At 42.6% G+C, this 27004-nt stretch overlaps 1 protein-coding gene across 2 annotated transcripts in view; it reads right to left on the bottom strand.

The window, feature by feature from the left end:
* The window catches only part of LOC112264549 (ras association domain-containing protein 8-like), a 35234-nt gene extending 8869 nt beyond the window's left edge, over positions 1 to 26365 (bottom strand). Inside the window, exons 1-3 of one of the 2 annotated variants that reach the window (XM_024441222.2) lie at positions 26122 to 26365; positions 6151 to 6340; positions 3385 to 4316 (exon numbers count right to left, since the gene is read on the bottom strand). In XM_024441222.2, the coding sequence (XP_024296990.2) occupies positions 3385 to 4316; positions 6151 to 6262 (1044 nt within the window). In that variant the 5' untranslated portion in view covers positions 6263 to 6340; positions 26122 to 26365. The remainder of the gene's footprint in view (positions 1 to 3384; positions 4317 to 6150; positions 6341 to 26121) is intronic. The other variant, XM_024441221.2, reaches the window with a different exon arrangement.
* Positions 26366 to 27004: the final 639 nt, after the last annotated feature.

Here is a 27004-nt window from a genome sequence, read left to right as displayed (position 1 = left end):
CTGAACTCGATCAGAGAAGTAGTTGGTGCACCAGGCGAGGCAATCATTTGAGAAACCAAGGCTATCGAGTCTGCCGATGAGGATGTGGTGATTGACAGAGTCGAAAGCCTTGGCCAGGTCAATGAATACGGCTGCACAGTATTGTTTCTTATCGATGGAGGCTAAGATATCGTTTAGGACCTTGAGCGTGGCTGAGGTGCACCCATGACCAGCTCTGAAACCAGATTGCATAGCGGAGAAGGTATGGTGGGATTCGAAATGGTCGGTAATCTGTTTGTTGACTTGGCTTTCAAAGACCTTAGAAAGGCAGGGTAGGATAGATATAGGTCTGTAGCAGTTTGGGTCAAGGGTGCCCTCCTCCTTTGAAGAGGGGGATGACCGCAGCTGATTTCCAATCTTTGGGAATCGCAGACGACATGAAAGAGAGGTTGAACAGGCTAGTAATAGGGATGGCAACAATTTTGTCAGATAATTTTTAGAAAGAAAGGGTCCAGATTGTCTAGCCCGGCTAATTTGTAGGGGTCCAGATTTTGCAGCTCTTTCAGAACATCAGTTGAATGGATTTGGGAGTAGGAGAAATGGGGAAGGCTTGGGCGAGTTGCTGTGGGGGGTGCAGTGCTGTTGACCGGGGTAGGGGTAGCCAGGTGGAAAGCATGGCCAGCCGTAGAAAAATGCTTATTGAAATTCTCAATTATAGTGGATTTATCGGTGGTGACAGTGTTTCCTATCTTCAGTGCAGTGGACAGCTTGGAGGAGGTGTTCTTATTCTCCATGGACTTTACAGTGTTCCAGAACTTTTTTGAGTTTGTGTTGCAGGAAGCAAATTTCTGCTTGAAAAAGCTAGCCTTGGCTTTTCTAACTGCCTGTGTATATTGGTTTCTAGCTTCCCTGAAAAGTTGCATATCACGGGGGCTGTTCGATGCTAATGCAGAACGCCATAGAATGTTTTTGTGTTGGTTAAGGGCAGTCAGGTCTGGAGAGAACCAAGGGCTATATCTGTTCCTGGTTCTAAATTTCTTAAATGGGGCATGCTTATTTAAGATGGTGAGGAAGGCATTTAAAAAAAATAACCAGGCATCCTCTACTGACGGGATGAGATCAATATCCTTCCAGGACACCCTGGCCAGGTCAATTTGAAAGGCCTGCTCGCTGAAGTGTTTCATGGAGCGTTTGACAGTGATGAGTGCAGGTCATTTGACCACTGACCCATTACGGATGCAGGCAATGAGGCAGTGATCTCTGAGATCTTGGTTGAAAACAGGAGAGGTGTATTTAGAGGGCAGGTTGGTCAGGATGATATCTATGAGGGTGCCCGTGTTTACGGATTTAGGGTTGTACCTGGTAGGTTCCTTGATAATTTGTGTGAGATTGGGGGCATCTAGTTTAGATTGTAGGACATCCAGGGTGTTAAGCATATCCCAGTTTAGGTCACCTAACAGTACAAACTCTGAAGATAAATGAGGGACAATTAATTCACATATGGTGTAGTTGGGGATGGAAATTTCTATATTTTTGGTGGCCTTCCTAAACCAGGATTCAGAAATGGCTAGGACATCCGGGTTATGCTAAAGCAGTGAATAAAACAAACTTAGAGAGGAAGCTTCGGACGTTATCATGCATGAAACCAAGGCTTTTACGGTTACAGAAGTCAAATGATAGTGCTTAGGGAATAGGAGTGGAACTAGGGGCTACAGGGCCTGAGTTAACCTCTACATCACCAGAGGAACAGAGGAGGAGTAGGATAAGGCTAAAGGCTATATGGCTAAAGGCTATAGGAACTGGTCATCTAGTGCGTTGGGGACAGAGAATAAAAGGAGCAGATTTCTGGGCGTGGTAGAATAGATTCAGGGCATAATGTACAGACAAGGGTATGGTAGGATGTGAGTACAGTGGAGGTAAACCTAGGTGTTGAGTGACGATGAGAGAGGTTTTGTCTCTGGAGGGACAAGTTAAGCCAGGTGAGGTCTCCGCATGTGTCGGGTGGGACGAAAGAGCTATCTAAAGGGGGCATTTTGAGTGGGACTGAAGGCTCTACAGTGAAATAAAACAGTAAAAAAAGGATACGTTCATTAAAGTTATCTGCACCTCAGATTGCTGCCCAAATAAATGCTCCACAGAGTTTAACTACAGACATCTCAACATAAACGGTTCAGAGGAGACTGCATGAATCAGGCCTTCATGGTCGAATTTCTTTAAAGAAACCACTTCTAAAGGACAACAATAAGAGCAAGAGACTTGCTTGGGCCAAGAAACACAAGCAATGGACATTAGACCGATGGACATCTGTCCTTTGGTCTGATGAGTCCAAATTTGAGATTTTTGGTTCCAACCGCTGTGTCTTTGTGAGACGCAGAGTAGGTGAATGGATTGATCTCTGCATGTGTGGTTCCCACTGTGAAGCATGGAGGAGGTGTGATGATGTGGGGATACTTTGCTGGTGACACGGTCTGTGATTTTATTTAGCATTCAAGGCACACTTAACCAGGATGGCTACCACAGCATTCTGCAGCGATACGCCATCCCATCTGGTATGCACTTAGTGAGACTATCATTAGTTTTTCAACAGAACAATGACCCAACACACTTCCAGGCTGTGTAAGGGCTATTTGACCAAGAAGGAGAGTGATGGTGCTGCATCAGATTACCTGGCCTCCACAATCACCCAACCTCAACCCAATTGAAATGGTTTGGGATGAGTTGGACCGCAGAGTGAAGGAAAAGCAGCCAACAAGTGCTCAGCATATGTGGGAACTCCTTCAAGACTGTTGGAAAAGCATTCTATGTGTAGCTGATTGAGAGGATGCCAAGAGTGTGCAAAGCTGTCATCAACATTTTTGGTTACTACATGATTCCATGTGTTATTTCATAGTTTTGATGTCTTCACTATTATTCTACAATGTACAAAATAGTAAAAAAGAAAGAAAAACCCTTGCACGAGTAGCTGTGTCCAAACGTTTGACTGGTACTGTATATGTTCCAGATAATATGCAGCCCTGTAAAATGGGCTTACGTGTCTTACTTCATTATAATGTTTTCTGCAAAATGTATCATCACAGTATAATCACCATCATCCATTTTACATAAGGTGTTTGTGTGTCTTCCAATCAATGATAACTGTTGTATTCAACCCTATTTTACAAAAGGTTTTTGTTTATGTACATCATGTGTTGTTTTCAAAACCATTAGGAATCTATGGAAAATTGTAGTGTGGCACTTCTCTCTCTACTGCTTCTGAACATGTTTCATCCCTTAGGTCTTCATCAGTCAAAGCACATAGGAGCATAGATTGCAGTGTTCAGAGTCTCCAGCACCTCCCTAAAATGCTGAATTTGTGTATATACAATCACTGTTTTCCTATACATTTTTCCTTCTACCAAAGCTGACCTGTAGTTTCTTGCTGGACTGTCCCAGTGAGCGGTCCACAGCCCTGCTGCTGCTCTCCAGCTGCACTCTGTGTTGAACCTGCTGCTCCAGCTCCGCCCTGACCTTCCCCAGCTGGGCCCAGGCCTCCTCCTCGTCCACCTGCCTGCTCTGCTCAGTCTCCTGTTCCAGGCCAGCCTCCATGCTCTGGATACGGGTCAGGTACTCCCCCAGTCGGGCTTCACACTCCCGCACCCGTCCAATCAGCTCCTGGAGCTGCTCCCTCAGCTGCCGCTCGCTCTCCTGCTCGATCTGCAGCTCGTTCTGCCAGAACTCCTCCTCGGACATCTCCACCTCATTCCTCCGCAGCTGCTGCTCCAGACGCACCAGCTCCTCCTCCAGCACGCCAATTCCCTCCTGACCCTCGATGCACATGCCAACATCACCACTCTCACAGCCCTGTAGCTCTGCCTCGGAGCCCTGCAGCCTGCTCTCCAGTAGCTGGAGCTTGTCCTTCTGCAGCTGGACCAGGCGCAACAGCTCCCGGGCTGGACTGAGGGGCACAGACACCACCCCCCTGCCCTGGTTCAGTGCTCTCTGCTGCTGCTTGGCCTCGGCATCTCTGCCCTTCCCAAAAATATCCCTCAAGCCCTTGGCCGTGAAGGTGAGGGACTTACGCTTGGGCTCCCGACGCTTGAGCGAGCGGTCATTGGCCGATGGGCGCAGCTTGGCCAGAGGAGGCAGGCTCTGGCGGTAGAGGCCGCGCTCGGGCACACGGGATGCGCCGTCGGAGTTGGGACATTCGCTGAGGGAGGGGCCGGTGCGCTGGAGAACCAGCTGCACGTCGCTGGCATACTGGCCCCACATGTTGAGGGACACCACAGGGTTTTCATGCGGGGCCAAGTGGCGTTCCGTCTCCCGCCATCTCTCGATCAACGTGTACCTGCCAGTACGCCCTGTAAAAAGAGTGAGATAATGATTTGATCAGATTCATTAATTGGAGCTTTACTAAGTAATTGGGCTTAGATGACCAATGTACAGTAGTCACACGGCAACTTTGTTTGCTTATTTCTTGCCACATACTAGCCGGTGACCAGTTACATACAGACCAGTAGCTAGACTACACTCTGCAGTAGCAGCAGATTACAGAGATCATCTACCATTGACTTTGTCATTGTTATCCCCTCCTGCATTCAGAAACACAGCCACAACCCTAATCTGAACTCTTTACCTCCGCTAAGAACAGGGAAACTCTATGGAAGAACCATTCACAATTACCCCAGACACAGTTTATTGGGTGGGCACTGTGCAGAGTTTTCAGAGTAATGGGTTGTTTTTTCTAGGAAGAACCCAACAGGGATTTCTCTATTCAAATATAGGAGCAGTTGTTCAGTTCCCATTCATGCTAGGGTTGGAGTAAGGTTCAATAAAATTGTGTGTGTGTGTGTGTGTGTGTGTGTGTGTGTGTGTGTGTGTGTGTGTGTGTGTGTGTGTGTGTGTGTGTGTGTGTGTGTGTGTGTGTGTGTGTTCTGCTGCAGTTAAGAGCACAAGCCACAGTCTTCCCCTCTCAACAGCAGAACCCCTATGAAAGGAACACAGTTGTCACTACAGCTGAATCTGGCTGAAGGCTTTTCACATCAAAGTACCCTGGGCCAGACAAAAGACTGAACACATACAAAAGAGGCCCTGGACCATAACTCCTGTACTGTTGATGAAGACACAGCATTTAGCTGTTAGTCCTACAATCATGTATCTGTGCATGGATCACAATGGAATAGCATGTACAAATCCAATGGATTCATTTAACCCTTACATGCTACCTCTAGGACCTCCAAGTATTTTCTCTATAATAAAAATGACCTAGGTAAACCATGACATCTCCACAGAATTTTGGTTCTAAGCAGTGCAAGTGCAAAACTGTGCCAGTATGAACTGAAAACAGTATGAAATGGTAGCAGTATGAAATGACAGCAGTATGAAATGAAAACAGTATGAGCAGGGTATTGTCGGGCTGAGCCATACTCACACAGTTCAGTACAGGTCTGTACAGTACTCTGTATCTCCATAATGCAAAAAATTTAAAAGTGGCTCCATGCTCCATGCCATAAAAGTGGCTCCCCGCTGGTTCTACAGCTATTTGGGGTAATAGCTTCATATACAGAAATGCGGTTTCATTATGGGAATACAATCTAGTCATCATGTAGTTCTCTCTTCTCCTCTGCGAGCATCTCAATGACATCTATGAATCCTCCCAACACAGCTCATCTTGATTCTCACAATCTCTGTTCACTCCCAGTCAACGCTCATCTTGATTCTCACAATCTCTGTTCACTCCCAGTCAACGCTCATCTTGATTCTCACAATCTCTGTTCACTCCCAGTCAACGCTCATCTTGATTCTCACAATCTCTGTTCACTCCCAGTCAACACTCATCTTGATTCTCACAATCTCTGTTCACTCCCAGTCAACACTCATTTTGATTCTCACAATCTCTGTTTACTCCCAGGTTAACGCTCATCTTGATTCTCTGTTCACTCCCAGTCAACTCTAATGTTGGTGCACTCCATCGTCTTTAGCATCTCTCAGAAACGGACTGTCAAATATGCTGCATGCACTGTGGATGCGTGTCCTGCAAAAGGATCCATTCTCACACATGGTAAGGCTTAAAGGTGTACAGTAGTTCTCTTTAGTTTAATCTTATTTTCAATTTATCCCTTGAACTATCACTTTAATAAAAAAAAAATGTTTTTTTGGGGGGTTTGGATAATATTGCAGGATGGATTGACTCACCAATGGCCTGGGCCAGGGCAATGACCACCTCCTGGCATGTGGTGTGCTCTGTGACGCCACATACGATCCGCTGCACTCCATCCACCCACACTTTCAGCTCCATGGCTCTCATCGAAGGGGCGTCGTCATTCCTCCACCACACAAGGGGGTGCTACACAGAATCTCTCCAGCATTCTATAGAACAGAGAGACTGTCAAATGCTGGGTTTACTATATAGCTCTGTGAGTTTACTGTGTTCCAAAATGCACACACACACAAACACTGAAATACAGAGACTCACAAACAATGCTAAATTATCCATCTTGCTCAGTAAGCTTAAAAATGTACACATCAGAGGTTCTGGGAAATTGCAACTTTCTTGGTGACTACAAGTGAGATGAGACAGCAAAGAAGATGCCAGTTCATTGATGTGAATTAAACCACTCCATATCTCCCCGTATCTCTATCAAAACGGGGGGCAGGACTAAGTTTGAGAAACCTTGCTCTCGTGTCTTACTGCTTTGTCATATTCCTCTCCCATTACTGCTACAGTCAATATTGGCAGCTGTAGAGTCCCATAGAATCAGAGCATTGCATTTCCAAACTGATGCGGGTTACATGGATAGAAAAAGGCTTATAAATCAAAAAATGAGGAATCTGTTGCTGCACTACATGCACTTTAAAGCTACTTTAGGAGTCCCTCTGTAGCTACTACCAAGGACGAAGGAGAAACTTCAGCAGAAGTTCAGTTACTGTTTCTGGTTTCGAGGTACACATTTAATCATTGGAATAATCGGTTTAATGCAGTGTCTTACAGTCTGTCTCGGAGGCCCTATCTGACGATGGTGGTTCTATTTGGTAATGCCTACGGGAAAGCTTTCTCTGGTCGCTTGCATGAGGAACCCTTTAAACTGCCGACACAAGCACCTTAGCTGAAAGGCAATCATTACAGACCTGGCAAGGCATCAGGCAGATGCAACAGTGCAGATCTGAACCACCAGCTTCCCGGGCCAGGGAAAACACAGATGCCCGGAGTTTAAGCATCATTTTTTATCCCTCTCTTGGAACGGCCATCCATTTTCCCGTTTCGTCCCATTATCCACTTTCTGATCCTTAACTCCCTAATGACACGTGAGGTGGCAACAGCTCCCTTGCCTCTTTAAGCATCTTCATCACACCTGCTGCCAGCCTCACAACAATTCCCTGTCACGTTCCCTCTGGTTCGACACCATCCTGCTGCGGGTATCCCTCCGAGACGCCTCTGGTTACTGAGGCCTTCCCTGACTGAGCTATATGTTCAGGGGCACCACGCTATGTATACAGGCCTTTGGAATCCCGAAGGCAGTGTTGTGTTGCACTGGGAACTGGCAGAGTGATTTGTAACTGTAGACAGTTACTGCAGAATCTCCAGGCCAGAGCCGCCTGTTAACTGGCTGTAGTAAATAGGGCCATTCCCATGCTGCACACAGCTCAGGGGTAGGAGAGAGAGGTGCAGGCTGCCAGGTGTTAAGTGTTCACATGGAAATTGTATTTTGGGTGGCAGAGGAGGAGGCAAGGATATGGGATTATATGATACAATGTAGAAGTATGGTGTTTTTCCAATCTAATAAATTCCATCCCTCAAGCATTTGATAAGATCATAAAAATACCCTTTGTGGAATACTGAGAAATATGGATTGGGGTATAGAATCTTCATCACAGGACCTCAGAAGGCAGGGGCTGGGTGTCAGACTGAGGCGCTCCCTGTGAGATTCTCTCTCCATCCTCTATTCAACATCTGTCACGTGTTAAGTTGAACTGAAACCACCCTTCTTCAACTGAGAGCCTCGAGGGAAAAAGAAGCTTGACTACTAAGGATGAAGGATGTCATTACTTCACAAGGGCGAAATTGTGGTGTACATATTGGGCAGGGGAAGTAGACGGGGCATCCTCCGGGGCATCCTCCGGGGCATCCTCCGGGGCATCCTCCCAAAAAATGCAAAACAAAGAGCAAATGTTTCCAACAAACGTGTACAGTCACAAGCTTGATGTAGTCATTGTGTGCTATGAATATGGGAACAAATACTTAACTTGCTACGACTTTAATACACATAAGTGAATTTGTTGCGATAGTTTTGCTCCCCTAAAATGGGATAATGTACAAAAAGTGCTGTAATTTCTAAACGGTTCACCCGATATGGATTAAAATACTCTCAAATGAAAGCTGTCAGTCTGCACATATGGAATTCCATAAGTGTTATTTCATCGTTTTGATGTCTTCACTATTATTCTACAATGTAGAAAATAGTACAAATAAACCCTTGAATGAGTATGTGTCCAAACTTTTGACTGATGCTGTATATATATATATATTTTTATACTCTGATTCTATGGGATTGGCTGGCTGCCAATATTGACTGTAGCAGTAATGGGAGAGGAATATGACAAAGAAATTAGATACAGACTTTCTCAAACTCGGTCCTGTGGCCCCCTCTGGGTGCAAATGTTTCTCTCCTTTGGCAATTTTGCCTATGTTACCTCATCCTGTAAGGCTCACACTCACATCTGACATGATCAGCACCCGTACACAGGCACTACAAAATGTATGAATTAGCACTTAGATCAAAGTTATTTCTTCAATGTCAAAGTATTTGTTTGGAGTGAATATCAACAGTCATGGTTCTTTGGTGGATCATGTATAAATGTTATCCTACTGAGAAAACTCTCTTGAAATTGGCTTTGTAGAAAACATCTGTCTTTCATCAGAATATTGATGTAACTTTGGATGCCTAATGCCTTAATAGATGTTATTGAACAATGTGAAATACATAATCAATTATCATCAATGTGGAAAATACGCTGTAACGATGAAACAACATCGCAAATCAAATACAGTACTACTGTTACTGTCTTAATGCCAATTGACACTCAATCATAGTTCTGACCCGAGTTGAACTAACAACGACCACATACACACAATATTGTGTGTTCCTAATTACCAAGAGGACCTGGTATGGACACATCTATGAGAATATTTGTGCTGAAGTGCTGCACCTCCATCGTAAGACTTTCACTTAGTGCTGGGATTAGGCAACCAGATGCAAGCACAGCCTCAGAATTGGCAGTGGAGAAACTTAAGCCCTTGAGCATCATTTAGACTACTTGCAGTGTTTGAATGCTACACAGACAAATTAGTATAGCTGCATGCATAAAACATTTGATAGTGTGTTTACCTTAATACCTCATTTCTGGTGGTACCAAATTCACTTTCAGTCAGGAGTGGGAAATCTGGACTTTTCTTCAGTACAGACCTACCTTGACTATAACTAAATCATGGCGCCAGTCTAAAGGGCAAGAGATTGTGAAGCACGATGACCTAAATTTGGCAGGTCTCCTTGGTCTTTTGTGGTTCCCTGCTCAGGGTCAGAGCACATGGCTGAAGCCTGCTTTCCCTGACAGCTGAGGGGCTACAGTATCTACAGTTTACCCAGGAAGGGTGGCCGTCTGGCCTGGCCTCCACTGAAAACCTGGAGCTAAACTTAGGGTTCCCTTTAGCCTGGCCCTCCATTCAACCTACATTCTCTCCATGCCTTGAAAATGGGGGGAGGGGAAGGACTCTACTGCACAGTAAGATCACAGAAGAGTGAAAGGTCGGCAGCTTTGCACAGCTTCGCAGGAGAGAAAATGTGAGAATAGAAGTGGCTGTGGTTGAGCCACAATAAATTGTTCTTTGATATCATGATGGTGCCTGTTATTAAGTTGAGTTATTTCTTTAGTAAATATGATATCCAAATACTATACTAATCAATTAAAAGTACAGTTGATAAAATAAACAGATAATATTCCAGATTTTCCACTGGTAAAACCAAAGATGAACCTGAGTGATAGACCAATGCACAACGGAGAGAACTTTAAAGGGTCCAAGGATGTGTTCACAGACGAGGGGGGTTGTTCTAACAAGTGGTACACAAACAAAGAAGCATGCTGACGAGGGGACCGCCCACATTGGCAGCGCTGGCATGACTGGATGCAAACAATATCTTGCCATGGCAACTAGCCCCTGGATTTGTAAGGCCCCAACAACGCTGACCGGATTGGTTGGCTCAGCCCTGGGAAAGAACAAACATTCACTGGCAATTAGGAAATAATCCATGTTTTTCTGTCACTTCACATTTTTTCTACAATATGGTCAGAGTGGAGTAGACTAGACTGTGGATAAGCATAAACTCTCTTCATCAAAGCTCGAGGTAAGAGAGTTCCTCTGTGCAGGTTTTGTTTTAACAATACAGGAGAGGAAAAGTGGTGCAGCGGATGACATTGAACATAATGACATCATTCAGCATTTTTACTCCATGTCAGCAATTGATGACCGTCACAGTTACACACACACACACACACACACACACACACACACACACACACACACACACACACACACACACACACACACACACACTTGAAGAATCATAGACAAAAACACAGCCCCAGCAACGGACAATAAAAACAGAAGCCACATTTTCTGGGCTGGCTTGGTGGGGTCTTGGTGTGAGTCTTATCTTTTGTAAGGGGCCGAACAGAGCCCTCTTAAAGCTAGAATCCGCAGTTGAAACAATTAAGTGCCACACCGCCTCGGTTTTGGTAAAAAGCTGAGGGATGGTCCTGGACAAATGTAACCACTCTCAAATTCATAGGGTTATGGATGCAAGGACTGACCACCCATGATATAAACATTATAGTTTTAACCGTGTTGAGGCTATACAGTGTTTGTTGACATTTACATTGGAGCAAAAAAGTGTATATCTTTGGTTATGATGGGGTAGGACAATTGAACTAAGCTCATGAGGCACTTCTAAGTTAGATTCTTCAGGGATCAATGGGTGCCTTCAGAAAGTATTCATTTCCTTTGACTTATTCCACATTTTGTTCTTACAGCCTGAATTGAAAATGGTTTAAATAGATTTTTTCTCTCACCCATCTCAACACAGTATTCTATAATGACAAAGTAAAAACATGTTTTCAGAAATGTTTGCAAATGTATTGAATATGAAATAAAGAAATATAAAATTAACACAAGTATCAATACGTGTTAGAATCACCGTTAGAAGTGATTACAGCAGTGAATCTTTCTGAGTAAGTCTATAAGAGCATTGCACACCTGGATTGTACAACATTTGCAATTTTTTCATCCTGAAAAACTCCCTTGTCCTTAACGATTACAAGCAACCCATAACATGATGCAGCCACCATTATGCTTGAAAATATGGAGAGTGGTAGTCAGTAATGTGTTGTATTGGATTTACCCCAAACATAACACTTTGTATTCAGAACATAAATTTAATTGCAGTGTTAATTTACTGCCTTTTTTCCAAACAGGATGCATGTTTTGGAATATTTCCTTCTTTTCAATGTCAATTAAGTTAGTATTGTGGACAGTGGCATGTATTCATGGATGCCAAGGGAAGTCAGGATTCCCCCCAAAAATGAACCTATTAAAAAAACATAAAATAATATATATTTTCTCTCTCTGTGTTTCATACTTTTTCTACAATTCACAAGAGGCTGAATGTATCTCACCGGAGAAAGGATCCGAGCGAGTGAAACAGCGCCCCTCTGCCTGTGTATGTGTAAGCCATCTGTCTGATGCGGTCTGGTCAAAAATAGTATGACATTGTTGCCGCCCATAGCATTGAATGCAAGCCTCCCTTGATAGAAAAAAAATATAAAATAATAGTCAATCAGCGTTGAGCTAAACTGAGTGAGCTCAAATATGAATGGTCCTGGTGCACCAACAAAAAAAAGTGTGGGTAAGGGAAAGGGAAGGGAAGCCAGTTTGGATTTGACTTCACGCCTACACTCTTGGGAAAAAAAGGTTCCATCTAGAACCAAAAAGCATTCTTCGGCTGTCCCCATAGGAGAACCGTTTGAAGAGCCCCTTTTTTACATTTATTTACATGTATTTTTTATTTCACCTTTATTTAACCAGGTAGGCAAGTTGAGAACAAGTTCTCATTTACAATTGCGACCTGGCCAAGATAAAGCAAAGCAGTTCGACACATACAACAACACAGAGTTACACATGGAGTAAAACAAACATACAGTCAATAATACAGTAGAAAAATAAGTCTGCATACAATGTGAGCAAATGAGGTGAGATAAGGGAGGTAAAGGCAAAATAAATAAAAATGTAAAAGGCCATGGTGGCAAAGTAAATACAATATAGCAAGTAAAACACTGGAATGGTAGATTTGCAGTGGAAGAATGTGCAAAGTAGAGATAGAAATAATGGGGTGCAAAGGAGCAAAATAAATAAATAAATACAATAGGGGGAGAGGTAGTTGTTTGGGCTAAATTATAGATGGGCTATGTTCAGGTGCAGTAATATGTGAGCTGCTCTGACAGCTGGTACTTAAAGCTAGTGAGGGAGATAAGTGTTTCCAGTTTCAGAGATTTTTGTAGTTCATTCCAGTCATTGGCAGCAGAGAACTGGAAGGAGAGGCGGCCAAAGGAAGAATTGGTTTTGGGGGTGACCAGAGAGATATACCTGCTGGAGCACGTGCTACAGGTTTGGGTTTTGGGTCCAGGTATAACCCTTTTTGTTCCAGGTAGAATCTTTTTGGGTTCCACATAGATAGAACCTTTTCCGCAGAGGATGGAAAAGGGGTCAATGTGGAGGAGTGTATCACATCGCATCGAGAGAAATTGGTCATTGACAGAAACAACTTGAATTGTTGCATCTTGTGTTATTTTCCTAAATTAGCCATGGATGGAGGTAGGAATTTGGACTTGTGGTTTTACTTAATTCTCCATAATGGCCAATGATTATAATGCCGATTCTGATTCAACCATAAATGTATACATTGTGCCCCTGGACTGAGAGGATGGAAGTTCAATATGTAGCTAGATGAAGAAGGCTAATGTTAACTAGCTAACGTTGCCCATGAAAAGGAAGTTAGGCTGGCGAGCAATCATTTTAGCAAGGTAACCTAGGACAACAAAAAATAAAAGCATGTACTGTATGACAGAGCCATAGACAGGATGACATTAGTGTTTCTCTACAAGTAGGGTGAGTCAACATGTTTTTTCTACTTGCACGATCGCACACACACACAACAAAAATCTGAACCATGGACAACCACATCAGATTTATCTTATGTTGATTGGACTAAATAGTTTTGAGTATCTTTGAGTTGTCACTGTATTAGACTAAGCATACAGTAGATGATTTGATGATGTTGAAATGTTGAAGTTGATGGTTCTGGAATAGTGGAGGCAGCTCCTGTTTTCTTTGCTACTTTCGGTAACTCTCCGTGGTTCCAAATCAATAGTTGTTAAGTAGTCTGAAAATTTCGGAAACAACTTGCTTGATGATGCTGTAGTTCATGTAACTGTTGGTTACATTCAATATGTTTTGTGGACTTCACCTGACAGATGATGCTCCCCGGTTTTGTGATGAAACAAGTGTGGTTGAATTTATTCTACCACTGTGTCTTCTTGTTGTCTGGGCCTTAGGCCTATATATCAATATATCACGGTGTCAAGGCATATGAACTAACAGGTCATAGAGCAAACAAAGCAATTATCACAACACATAGGTTGCAATATGGCATTTTTTTCTGGCTTGGCTTCCCCAGTGATTTTCCCCACACACCGCTACGGACTGTGGAGTAACTACAATGTTGTTGATCCATCCTCTGTTTTCTCTGATCACACTCATTACACTCTGTAGCTGTTTTAAAGGAACCATTGGCCTCATGGTGAAATCTCTGAGCAGTTTCCTTCCTCTCCAGCAACTGAGTTAGGAAGGACACCTGTATCTTTGTAGTGACTGGGTGTATTGATACACCTTCCAAAGTGTATTTCTCTCTATACCATTTGTATTTCATATACCTTTGACTATTGGATGTTCTTATAGGCACTATAGTGTTGCCAGTGTAGCAGTATAGCTTCCGTCCCTCTCCTTGCCCCTACCTGGGCTCGAACCAGGAACACATCGACAACAGCCACACTCGAAGCAGCGTACCCATCGCTCCACAAAAGCTGCGCCCTTGCAGAGCAAGGGGAATAACTACTCCAAGTCTCAGAGCGAGTGACGTTTGAAACGCTATTAGCGCGCACCCCGCTAACTAGCTAGGCATTTCACATCGGTTACAACAGCCATTAGGCTGATAGGCTTGAAGTCATAAACAGAGCTGTGCTTGCGAAGAGCTGCTGGCAAAATGCACAAAAGTGCTGTTTGAATGAATGCTTACGAGCCTGCTGCTGCCTACCACCGCTCAGTCAGACTGCTCTATCAAATCATAGTCTTAATTATAACATAACACACAGAAATATGAGCCTTTGGTCATTAATATGGTCGAATCCAGAAACTATCATTTCAAAAACAAAACGTTTATTATTTCAGTGAAATACAGAACCATTCGGTATTTTATCTAACGGGTGTTATCCCTAAGTCTAAATATTCTTGTAACATTGCACAACCTTCAATGTTATGTCATAATTACGTAAAGTCTGGCAAATTAGTTGGCAATGAGCCAGGCTGCCCAAACTGTTGCATATACCCTGACTCTGCATGCAAAGAACGCAAGAGAAGTGAGACAATTTCATCTGATCAATATTGCCTGCTAACCTGGATTTATTTTAGCTAAATATGCAGGTTTAAAAATATATACTTCTGTGTATTGATTTTAAGAAAGGCATTGGTGTTTATGGTTAGGTACAGTCGTCCAACGATTGTGCTTTTTTCACAAATGTGCTTTTGTTAAATCATCCCCCAGCGTTGCATCGATTATATGCAACACAGGACACGCTAGATAAACGAGTAATATCATCAACCATGTGTAGTTAACTAGTGATTATGATTGATTGATTGATTTTTATAAGATAAGTTTAATGCTAGCTAGCAACTTACCTTGGCTTACTGCATTCGCGTAACAGGCAGGCTCCTTGTGGAGTGCAATGAGAGGCAGGTGGTTAGAGCGTTGGACTCGTTAACTGTAAGGTTGCAAGATTGGATCCATTAAGCTGACAAGGTAAAAATCTGTCGTTCTGCCCCTGAACAGGCAGTTAACCCACCGTTCCTAGGCCTTCATTGAAAATAAGAATGTGTTCTTAACTGACTTGCATAGTTAAATAAAGGTATAAAAAAAATTACAAATACAAATTCGGTGCCCAAAAATACCGATACCGAGTAGCAAGTAAGGATTCTAAATTTCATTTACCAGCTCTCATTGCAGAGAGTTTATCAGCCTAATTGTGCTGACATTTTTTTGCCTGTATTTTATACTAATTGTTGGTATGGTGCCAATGCCTTCATGCTTCTGAAACCAAGCCAAGGGAACTCTGTCCTTTGAAACAGCTAATAGAAATGTCAAAGTGGGCGGCTAGTCTTTCAAGTGTGAAAAACTGGAAATTTCAAGATTTTACCTCAATTTTACCCTTGGAAAAAGTGACATTTCATTTTGAAGCAAAGATGGTTTGGAATTAAAACGTGTAAAATATCTGACTCAGGGGCCTCCCTGGTGGCGCAGTGCTCTAGGGCACTACATCGCAGCGCTAGCTGTGCCACCAGAGACTCTGGGTTCGCGCCCAGGCTCTGTCGCAGCCGGCCGCGACCGGGAGGTCCGTGGGGCGACGCACAATTGGCCAAGTGTCGTCCGGGTTAGGGTGGGCTTGGCCGGTAGGGATATCCTTGTCTCATCGCGCACCAGCGACTCCTGTGGCGTGCCGGGAGCAGTGTACGCTAACCAAGGTCGCCAGGTGCACAGTGTTTTCTTCCGACACATTGGTGCGACTGGCTTCCGGATTGGATGCGCTGTGTTAAGAAGCAGTGCGGCTTGGTTGGGTTGTGTTTCGGAGGGCGCATGGCTTTCGACCTTCATCTCTCCCAAGCCTGTACGGGAGTTGTAGCGATGAGACAAGATAGTAATTACTACCACAAAATTGGGGAGAAAAAGGGGGTAAAATGTAATAATAAAAGATAAAAATAAAAATATCTGACTCATTCCACCAGAGCGAGAGGAAGGCCTAAACAGACGATTGATGTTAGGGTGCTGTACTAGAAAAAAAATTGCTGATTGCTGATTGGCAGTCGGCATTGTCAGTCATTTGTCAAATAACTCCATCCCCAACCGTTGCATTCTTCCCAAGACATGCCATATTCAACAGGTGAGATTTTCCCAGGTAAGCCCCTCAGCAGGAGGACCACAGACTTGTCCCACTCTCTGCATGTCTAAAATTACATTTAATTTCACTTAATCTGACGCCAGCTTTACTGAGTACAGACGGATCCCCGAGCAGACAAAATCACTTAATTTCCTGGTGATATACTGTAGGTTGGAGTAATGAACCAGGCAGAGCTGAACTGCTACTGATCCAGTTCTGAGGCTGGGAGGCTAGCTGCAGATAGCAGACATGGCATCGCAAACAACATGGCATTGGCAGAGGAGTTCCTAGGATGGGCTCGCCTGGAATTATATCACAGAGATTTCCCAAAATGACCCAAAAACTGGGTGTTTACAACACGTTACAACACCTGTTAACCACGTGACTAACATTTCTTACTCACAATACCTGAAACTTGTGCCTAGACTTACCTTTCCAGCAGCATATTCAGCAAATTTAGTTTTTACTTATATAACAGGGAGCTTCAGCTTAGTCAGTCACCAAACAGACAGTTTTGGTCTCTCTGGTGCCCTTTAAGACCGATGGAGGAAGGGAGAAAGGAATTCAGCTCCTTTGGACCGAATCAGCTAGTCTGATCAGTAGTTCCAAATGCCTCACTGTCATCAGAGTTTAAAAGACGTTCTGTTTATAATGAAGGCAGGCAAGGACGTTAAGTGAGCCTTCACATATGGCCAACTAATGTTAAAGCTGATGCTTAGTTTTAAAATTCATAGTCAGCCAATATGAAAAAAAAGGAAATAATATGCACTTTGCCACACAGAGAGCTGTCAGTTTTGTTAGAATCAGGGGAGGTTACTATTAGTAGTAGATTGGTAGCCTTACTCTCAGTTAAGATAAGTTCATTTAAAGTCACCCAGTAAGATTAATGAGGCAATAATTTACTGCGCCGTTGTGGTGACTCACTGGGCACAGCGAGAGTCTATTTCCTGATCTCATTCAGCTGGAAATTACTGAGCAAATGCTGCTCCAAGAACAATTCTATCACTTGGCTGTTCATCTATTGTTGGAAAATATTAACTTTCAAATCAATTCTGTTATACAGGCTTCAAGAGTTTCCAAAAATAAAATGACCTTCCCTAGTAGGCCTTTTCATGAAAGACCAGGGGATGCTTGAATGAGGAGTAATTGAAGGGAAAGACTGCAGCTTCTATTGAATCACAATTTCAGCAGACCAGGGGTAGTTCAACAGGATATGAAGTATCTTCAAGTTAAAACACAAAATGTGCCTTCAACTGATGCTGCTACTTCTACAACAGTCTGGTGGTCTACTGTAGTCGGCAGACATTATCAAACCCATATCTTCCACTACTGATGACAAAACCAGTGTAAAAACAAAATAGATGTTTGAATCTGCATGTTTGGTTCATAACGTTTTTTTTTTTTATAAATGCACAGCCACCTTTTCCAGTTCTAAGGCCAACCTTAACGAATAGTGAACTAAGACACATGGCTAAATCTGCTCACTCTGTTGGTCACATGCTTAAACTCCCATCACTCAGGATGGCACCTAATCATCTTCCACGGCATCGCTCCTAGTGAGAAAATGTGGAGCCTCAAAAGGTTGAACGTAAGCAGCTTGGGGAGAGCAATAAGCTGTTAACCCTGTAAGAAGAGGAGCTTATGTTGACAACAGGGGACGGAGAAAGCCAAGTAGTAGTAAACAAGCCACAGCGTGCAATCTGTCATGTGTTTTCACAAGCTCATCTGGGTTCTCAATTGTCCTTTCAGTAACTGGTGTAACAAGGCGCTCAATAGTTAATGGAATGTACGAAACATTAGGAACACCTGCTCTTTCCATTACATAGACTGACCAGGTGAATCCAGGTGAAAGCTATGATCCCTTATAGATGTCACTTGTTAAATGTATTTATAGTTTATTTCACCTTTATTTAACCAGGTAGGCTAGTTGATAACAAGTTCTCATTTACATCTGCGACCTGGCCAAGATAAAGCAAAGCAGTATGACATAAACAACAACACAGAGTTACACATGGAATAAACAAGCATACAGTCAATAACACAATATAAAAAAAAAGAAAGTCTATATACAGTGTGTGCAAATAGTGTGAGGTGGTAAGGCCATAGTGGCGAAGTAATTACGATTGAGCAAATTAACATTGGACTGATAGATGTGCAGATGATGATGTGCAAGTAGAAATGCTGGTGTGCAAAAGAGCAGAAAAGTAAATAAAAACAATATGGGGATGAGGTAGGTAGATTGGATGGACTATTTACAGATGGGCTGTGTACAGCTGCAGGGATCAGTTAGCTTCTCAGATAGCTGATGTTTAAAGTTAGTGAGGCAAATAGAAGTCTCCAGCTTCAGCAATTTTTGCAATTCATTCCAGTCATTGGCAGCAGAGAACTGGAAGGAAAGGCGGCCAAATGAGGTGTTGCCTTTGGGGATGACCAGTGAGATTTTCCACTTCAATCCATGTAGATGAAGGAGGAGAAAGGTTAACGAAGGATTTTTAAGCTTTGAGGCAATTGAGACATTGATTGTGTATGTGTGCCATTCAGAGGCTGAATGGGTAAGGCGCACCGGTTTGAGTGTGTCAAGAACTGCAACGCAGCTGGGGTTTTCATTTTCACACGCAACAGTTTCCTGTGTGTATCTAGAATGGTCCACTACCCATTGGACTTCCAGCCAACTTGACACAACGGTGGGAAGCATTGGAGTCAACACAGGCCACCATCCCTGTGGCACGCATTCAACATTTTTGCGAGCCATCGGAAAACCTCCCTGGTCTTTGTGGTTGAATCTGTGTTTGAAATTCACTGCATGACTGAGGGACCTTACAGATACTTGTGAATCTAGGCTAACAATTTGAATCAGCTATCTAGTGCTAGGTCAAAAAACAAAACGTGCACCTGTAACAGAAAAACTTTAGACTGTCCCCTCGCCCATACCCGGGTGCGAACCAGGGACCCTCTGCACACATCAACAACAGTCACCCACGAAGCATCGTTACCCATCACTCCACAAAAGCCGCGGCACTTGCAGAGCAAGGGGAATTACTACTTCAAGGTCTCAGAGCAAGTGACGTCACCGATTGAAACGCTATTTTTGCGCGCACCGCTAACTAAGCTAGCAGTTTCACATCCGTTACATACCCAGGGGGCTCCAGGAACAAGTTTGGGAAACACTGTCCTAGGCCACTATTGTGAGCTTATTGTATGAGGAGGATTTAATGAGGGAGTTCAAGTAGGCTAGCAATTTGTGCTACTCTATAACAGCATCTAGATCAGAGATTCCATACATGGGTGAGAGGCAGGGGTACACAACTCCTGTCCGGCGAGAGGACCACAGTATATGCTGGGTTTTCCACCTTGGCCTTTCACAGACTAATTAAGATTTGGTGTGTAGACCCTCAAGACACACTAGTTGAAATAATAACTAGCTCAGCTAATAATTAGTTGCTATATGGAGTGTGTACCATTTGTTTTACCTTTAAAAAAAATAGTTTCATCCAAAAACAATGAGCCCTTAACATGTGCAACCTTCCAACACTCCCCCAGGTATGCTCGACAGATGGGAGTTTTAGCACATGTGCAACCTTCCAACACTCCCCCAGGTATGCTCGACAGATGGGAGTTTTAGCACATGTGCAACCTTCCAACACTCCCCCAGGTATGCTCGACAGATGGGAGTTTTAGCACATGTGCAACCTTCCAACACTCCCCCAGGTATGCTCGACAGATGGGAGTTTTAGCACATGTGCAACCTTCCAACACTCCCCCAGGTATGCTCGACAGATGGGAGTTTTAGCACATGTGCAACCTTCCAACACTCCCCCAGGTATGCTCGACAGATGGGAGTTTTAGCACATGTGCAATTTTCACTTTAAAATGTATGCCAAACAAAAAGAAGTGACTGCAAAGTTAAACAAAACATACACTTCTATGCACAAGGACTACTTTTAACAATTTCCACTGAAAATGTGACAAAAACACATTTACTTGAAGAACAGTGCAGATGCCATGTTTGGTAACAGAATGACGGCACAGACAGCACAAACAGTCATTCTGTTACCAAACTTTGCATCTGCACTGTACTTCAAGTAAATGTGTTTTTGTCACATTTTCCATGTATGTTGTTAAAAAGTAGTCCTCATTTCTTTGGTTTATTTTAAGGATGACCTGTAATTCCAAATGTGGGTCCTGGTAGGCCACCTGTAATTACAGCCCTGTGTATATACTCTAGCATTGAAATAAGATCCACGACTCTGGAGAAACATGCTCAGTCTCCCCACAGGGGGAAGAGGAGGTCTACAGTGCGGGGGAGTAATAGTCGAATCCTGGGGGTCTCTCTTGATGTCTGAAGCTGCCTGAAAACAACTGTTTCTGCCACACACACTGTACAACCCTGGTAACCCCTCAAAGATGTTGGACCCTCTGACTATTTAAATTTCTTTGATTTAAAACACACACTATAAAAAGTACTTCATCCCCAAAACTGGTCTGCTCTTTTAGGTTTAGCAAAGGACATTTTCTGGTGTTGTTTAATTCCAGTTGTACTGTATGCCTCTGTTCACCTCTTCCCAGCATTTTATCCACCCGTATAACTCCAACAATGCCTCATTTCCTGTGATGCCACTCATCAGGTATGTCACCATTAACAGGGATTCCATAAAACCTGTGTTTATGTTGTTTGCCGGCTGTGCTACAAGCATGAATACAGTCTCACAGTCCTTTACCGCACAGATTAGTATCAATCCTGAAAGAGCTTCGAACCGTTACACAATGTAAATTCACGTCTAACACAGCCCCATACATGGACCGTGTACTGATGTGAGGAGATAGATGCAGAAAAGTGCATGGACGATTGTCAGTGACACTACAAACACGTGTTGGCACTTACAGTAGTCTGCTTGACTTCAGTGGGTTGTCTGTGTTTGATTGCACATTGTCATACCATGTAAATCATCCAGTAGCTGGTTGTTCACTCGTGAAGGGCAAAATAACCAAACCAAAATATATTGGACTGTTTTAAATCATAAGAGCACACAGCCACAATTTGAAAATAAGTGTTTGCTTTTTCTGAAACTGTTGTCCCTTTTACAACTTGCAGTTCCACTTTCAGTGGTTCTTTACTTTACGAGAAGCCTTTTATTTCCTTTGCTTTAATAGGAAATTACCGGTGTGTATATTCAAATGAATCCCAAAGAAACAAACAATGAATTGGTTATTGCATTGTGTGATTTGCATTGTGTGATTACCATTGTACCCTGCAACTTTTCAGTAAATACCTGGTAACTTATGTACCATGAAATAAAGTGCTACTCTAAATGTTCTTGGCAAGAAGCTCAATAGGGACTCAGACTCCAACTTGTTAGACAAACAGTCAGCAGAAAACAGAACTGCCACATCAAACAAAGAAATGAGACAGAAGGTTCAATTCAAACAAGCAGAATTTATGCTTTGGCCTGAAAAAAATATGATAAATCACCACTGTCACATAAAATCGGTAAATGGTGAAATATTGCAGGTAAAATGCCTTCAGAAGTATCCATACCCTTTGAACTATTCCACAATTTTATGTGATACAGCCTGAATTCAAAATGGACATACAATACCCCATGATGACAAAGTGAAAACATGTTTTTAGAAATGTTTGCAAATTCATTGACAATGAAATACAGGAATATCTCGTTTACAGAAGTATTCACACCCCTGGGTCAATACACGTTAGAATCACCTTTGACAGCAATTACAGCTATGAGTCTTTCTGGGTAAGTCTCTAAGGGCCCGATTGCAACTTAGGAAATGATGCCTTTCTTACGCACGCCTTTCATATGCACTTCTTAGTAGTTGGTTTTCAGACTTACTTTATGAAGGTGCATAACAGGCTTTGCTGGCGTGGTTCCCTTACACGCTCTAAATAAATGTAATTGAACCGCTGAAAATCCTCCCACTTGCTAGCCCACAGATTTTCTCGTGGATTTGTCATTCAATAGGTTTTATGTTAACCCATCCATTTAAATACGGTGTACCTTTTAGTTTTAATTTTTTTCGACAGACTCAATAAAATATCTATAAAATAGATTCAGAATATTAGGGGTCAATGAAAGAAAGGCATCTACAGGGGCTTCAGAAAATATCCATACCCCTTGACTTATTCCACATTTTGTTGTGTTACAGAGCTAAGAATGTATTGAATTGTTGTTGTTTTTCTCACCCATCTACACACAATTCCCCATTATGACAAAGTGAAAACATGTTTTTAGACATTTTTACAAATGTGTTGAAAATGAAATACAAAACATTTACATAAGTATTCACACCAGATTCAATACTTTTTTTTAAATCACCTTTGGCAGCGATTACAGTTGAGTCTTTCTCTAAGATCTTTGCACACCTTGATTGTACAATATTCTTCAAGTTCTGTCAAGTTGGTTGTTGATCATTGCTAAACAGCAATTTTCAAGTCTTGCCATAGATTTTTAAGCTCATTTATGTCAAATCTGTAACTAGGCCACTCAGGAACATTCAATGTCATCTTAGAAACAACCAGTGTATATTTGGCCTTGTTTTTTAGGTTGTTGTCTTGCTGATAGGTGAATGTATCTCCCAGTGTCTGTTGGAAAGCAGATGGAACCAGGTTTTCCCTCTAGGATTTTGCCTGAGCTTAGCTCTATTCCGTTATTTATTTTTGTATCCTAAAATACTCCCTATTCCTTGCCGATGACAAGCATACCCATAACATGATGCAGCCAACACCATGCTTGACAATATGAAGAGTGGTACTCCCTGATGTGTTGTGTTGCCCCAAACATAACACTTTCTATTCAGGACATAAAGTTAATTTCTTTGACACATTTTTCAAAGTTTTACTTTAGTGCCTTATTGCAAACAGTATGCATGTTTTGGAATATTTGTATTCTGTACAGTCGTGGACAAAAGTTTTGAGAATGGCACAAATATTCATTTTCAAAGTCTGCTGCCTCAGTGTCTTTAGATATTTTTGTCAGATGTTAGCTACTATGGAATACTGAAGTATAATGATAAGCATTTCATAAGTGTCAAAGGCTTTTATTGACAATTACATGAAGTTGATGCAAAGAGTCAATATTTGCAGTGTTGACCCTTCTTTTTCAAGACCTCTGCAATCCACCCTGGCATGTTGTCAATTAACATCTGGGCCACATGGCAACCTGATGGCAGCCCATTCTTGCATAATCAATGCTTGGAGTTTGTCAGAATTTGTCGGGGGGTTTTGTCCACCCGCCTCTTGAGGATTGACCACAAGTTCTCAATGGGATTAAGGTCTGGGGAGTTCCCTGGCCATGGACCCAAAATATCAATGTTTTGTTCCCCGAGACAGTTAATTATCACTTTTGCCTTATGGCAAGGTGCTCCATCATGCTGGAAAAGGCATTGTTCGTCACCAAACTGTTCCTGGATGGTTGGGAGAAGTTGCTCTCGGAGGATGTGTTGGTACCATTCTTTGTTCATGGCTGTGTTCTTAGGCAAAATTGTCAGTGAGCCCACACCCTTGGCTGAGAAGCAACCCCACACATGAATGGTCTCAGGATGCTTTACTGATGGTCCTGTCTTCACCGAACAAGCTTTTTTCTGGATGCCCCAAACAATCTGAAAGGGGATTCATCAGAGAAAATGACTTTACCCCAGTCCTCAGCAGTCCAATCCCTGTACCTTTTGCAGAATATCACTCTTTCCCTGATGTTTTTCCTGGAGAGAAGTGGCTTCTTTGCTGCCCTTCTTGACACCAGGCCATCTTCCAAAAGTCTTCGCCTCACTGTGCGTGCAGATGCACTCACACCTGCCTGCTGCCATTCCTGAGCAAGCTCTGTACTGGTGGTGCCCCGATCCCGCAACTGAATCAACTTTAGGAGACGGTCCTGGCGCTTGCTGGACTTTCTTGGGTGCCCTGAAGCCTTCTTCACAATAATTGAACTGTTCTCCTTGAAGTTTTTGATGATCCGATAAATGGTTGATTTAGGTGCAATCTTACTGGCAGCAATATCCTTGCCTGTGAAGCCCTTTTTGTGCAAAGCAATGATGACGGCACGTGTTTCCTTGCAGGTAACCATGTTTGACAGAGGAAGAACAATGATTCCAAGCACCACCCTCCTTTTGAAGCTTCCAGTCTATTATTCAAACTCAATCAGCATGACAGAGGGATCTCCAGCCTTGTCCTCGTCAACACTCACACCTGTGTTAACGAGAGAATCACTGACATGATGTCAGCTGGTCCTTTTGTGGCAGGGCTGACACGCAGTGGAAATGTTTTTTGGGGATTCAGTACATTTGCATGGCAACGAGGGACTTTGCAATTAATTGCAATTTCATCTGATCACTCTTCATAACATTCTGGAGTATGTGCAAATTGCCATCATACAAACTGAGGCAGCAGACTTTGTGAAAAATAATATTTGTGTAATTTTCAAAACTTTTGGCCACGACTGTACAGGCTTCCTTTTTTCCACTCTGTCATTTAGGTTAATATTGTGGAGTAACTACAATGTTGTTGAAACATCCTAAGATTTCTATTACAGCCCTTAAACTCGGTTACTGTTTTAAAGTCACTTTTGGCCTCATGGTTTCCTTCCTCCCCAGAAACTGAGTTAGGAAGGACCCCTGCATCTTTGTAGTGACTGGGTGCATTGATACACCATCCAAAGTTTAATGAATAACTTCACCATGATCAAAGGGATATTCAATGTCTGCTTTTTAATTATTACCCCTCTACCATTAGGTGCTCTTTGTGAGGCATTGGGAAAACCTCCCTGGTCTTTGGTTGAATCTGTGTTTGAAATTCACTGCTCGACTGAGGGTCCTTACAGATAATTGTATGTGTGGGGTACAGAGGTGAGGTAGTCATTCAAAAATCATGACAACCACTATTAAATCGCACACAGAGTGAGTCCATGCAACTTATTATGTGACTTGTTAAGAACATTTTTCCTGCTGACATTTCAGCTTTTCATTTTTTATTCCTTTGTAAAAATGTCTAAAAAACCATAATTCCCCTGACATTATGGGGTATTGCGCATAGGCCAGTGACACACTATCTCAATTTAAGCCATTTTAAATTCAGGCTGTAACAACAAAATGTGGACAAGTCAAGGTGTGTGAATACTTTGTGAAGGCTCTGTAGATTATTTCCAACATAGATGGTTCCAGATTTGGGAGAAAGCATGAACGTTATGGCACAGTACTGTATCTTAAACAAAGCCTAGTACATGAACATGATGACAGGTTTGATTGAATCCAACCCCTTGTGTCACACAGAACTTTCACATGGGCTGGAGCATTACACAAGATTGCTAGTTGCTGGATACATTTATAAAAAATGTAATTGCTCACCAATGTTTAATATACATATATAAATATATATTTGAAATAATTTTCAGGTCCTGTTGACATGTTGAAGCGAGGTACAGTAGTGACCGCACGTACAAATTCCATTGACATTCAAAGTGGCAAGGTATTCTGAAACCAGTCCAGATAGTCCAGAGATTTGTTTAGGTCACATCGCCTACTACATCCATAGGCTATTCAATTAGGGAAAATTCCCCTAATCCCATCTGGCAATATTTTTAATGTGATCAGACTTTTTTTTAGAACCCTAACTTAATATTTGAGGCCACCCAAACTGTTTGTGGGTGTATATTTCTCTTGGTAGAAATAACACAGATTAATTAACTTAGAGAGAATTAAAATGCATTGGCTATACCACAGGCAATTTTACATTTGCAGCTATAGGCACCATCCTACTTGAGATACGGTGGGCTCTTTTTTCGCTCTTAACGCTGTACTGCGAAGTGGCCTTTGCATTGACTGCGCCTATTGCAAAAATCCATTTACCTCTTTCCAGCCGCAGTCCTCCAGCTAAAAGTGTATGAGAAACTCCCCTCTTTCTCTGGTCCCACTCTGAATTCGCTCAGGCATTCAATCGGGTGATAGATAATTGTTCTCTGCGGGATATTTTATCGCATAATCCAAAGGTTTATATATTGTGCAAATAGGCTACCCAATTAAAGTTCGCACTCTGCATATCCATGCGTGTTTACTGTGCAATCTGTTGTAGGACATCTGATTCCAGCTCATTTTTGTGTAATGTTGGCAACTGTAAGGCGACCGCAGAGTATCACTTCTGGGTAAATTCCTTCAGCCTTCACAATAAAGGTTCCTCATATAATATTTAAAAAACGTTATCTTCTCACCAGTCACCTCATCATAGTTAAGCTTAAATGGAGGAAATAAAGGTAGACTATACTTGCTGATACAGCTATCTGCTTTAGATAGGGCTTCTGGGTAGATCCCTACTTTCATGGACGCACAATTCATTTGTTGCACAGTTCAATATGTTATTGCAATACAACAAAATACAAATGACATTTTAATATGATAATGTAGCAATTAAATTGAGATAAAACTGCGGCCTGGACTCTAACTCGGGTCCCAGTCTAGTTCTAAGGGTAGGTAGCCTACAGTGGTGGCTGGTGGCACTTAAAATGGGGAGGATGGCTCTTTGTAATAGCTGGAACAGAATAAATGGAATCGTCTCAAACACATCAAACACCTGGTTTCTGTGTTATATGTGTCTGTTCACTCCATTCCATTCATTATTATAAGCTGTCCTCCCCTCATCAGCCTCCTCTGGTAGCCTACCCTTAGAACTAGAGGGACCTGAGTTTGAGTCCAGGGCGCAAGCTAGGATTGTTACACTACCCCACTCCTTTGGGAT

The sequence above is a fragment of the Oncorhynchus tshawytscha genome, linkage group LG15 (assembly GCF_018296145.1).
Source record: "Oncorhynchus tshawytscha isolate Ot180627B linkage group LG15, Otsh_v2.0, whole genome shotgun sequence".
In the NCBI taxonomy this organism is placed as follows: Eukaryota; Metazoa; Chordata; class Actinopteri; order Salmoniformes; family Salmonidae; genus Oncorhynchus; species Oncorhynchus tshawytscha.
Note: the sequence above shows the minus strand (reverse complement) of the source record. Positions and strands in the feature narration are given on the sequence as shown.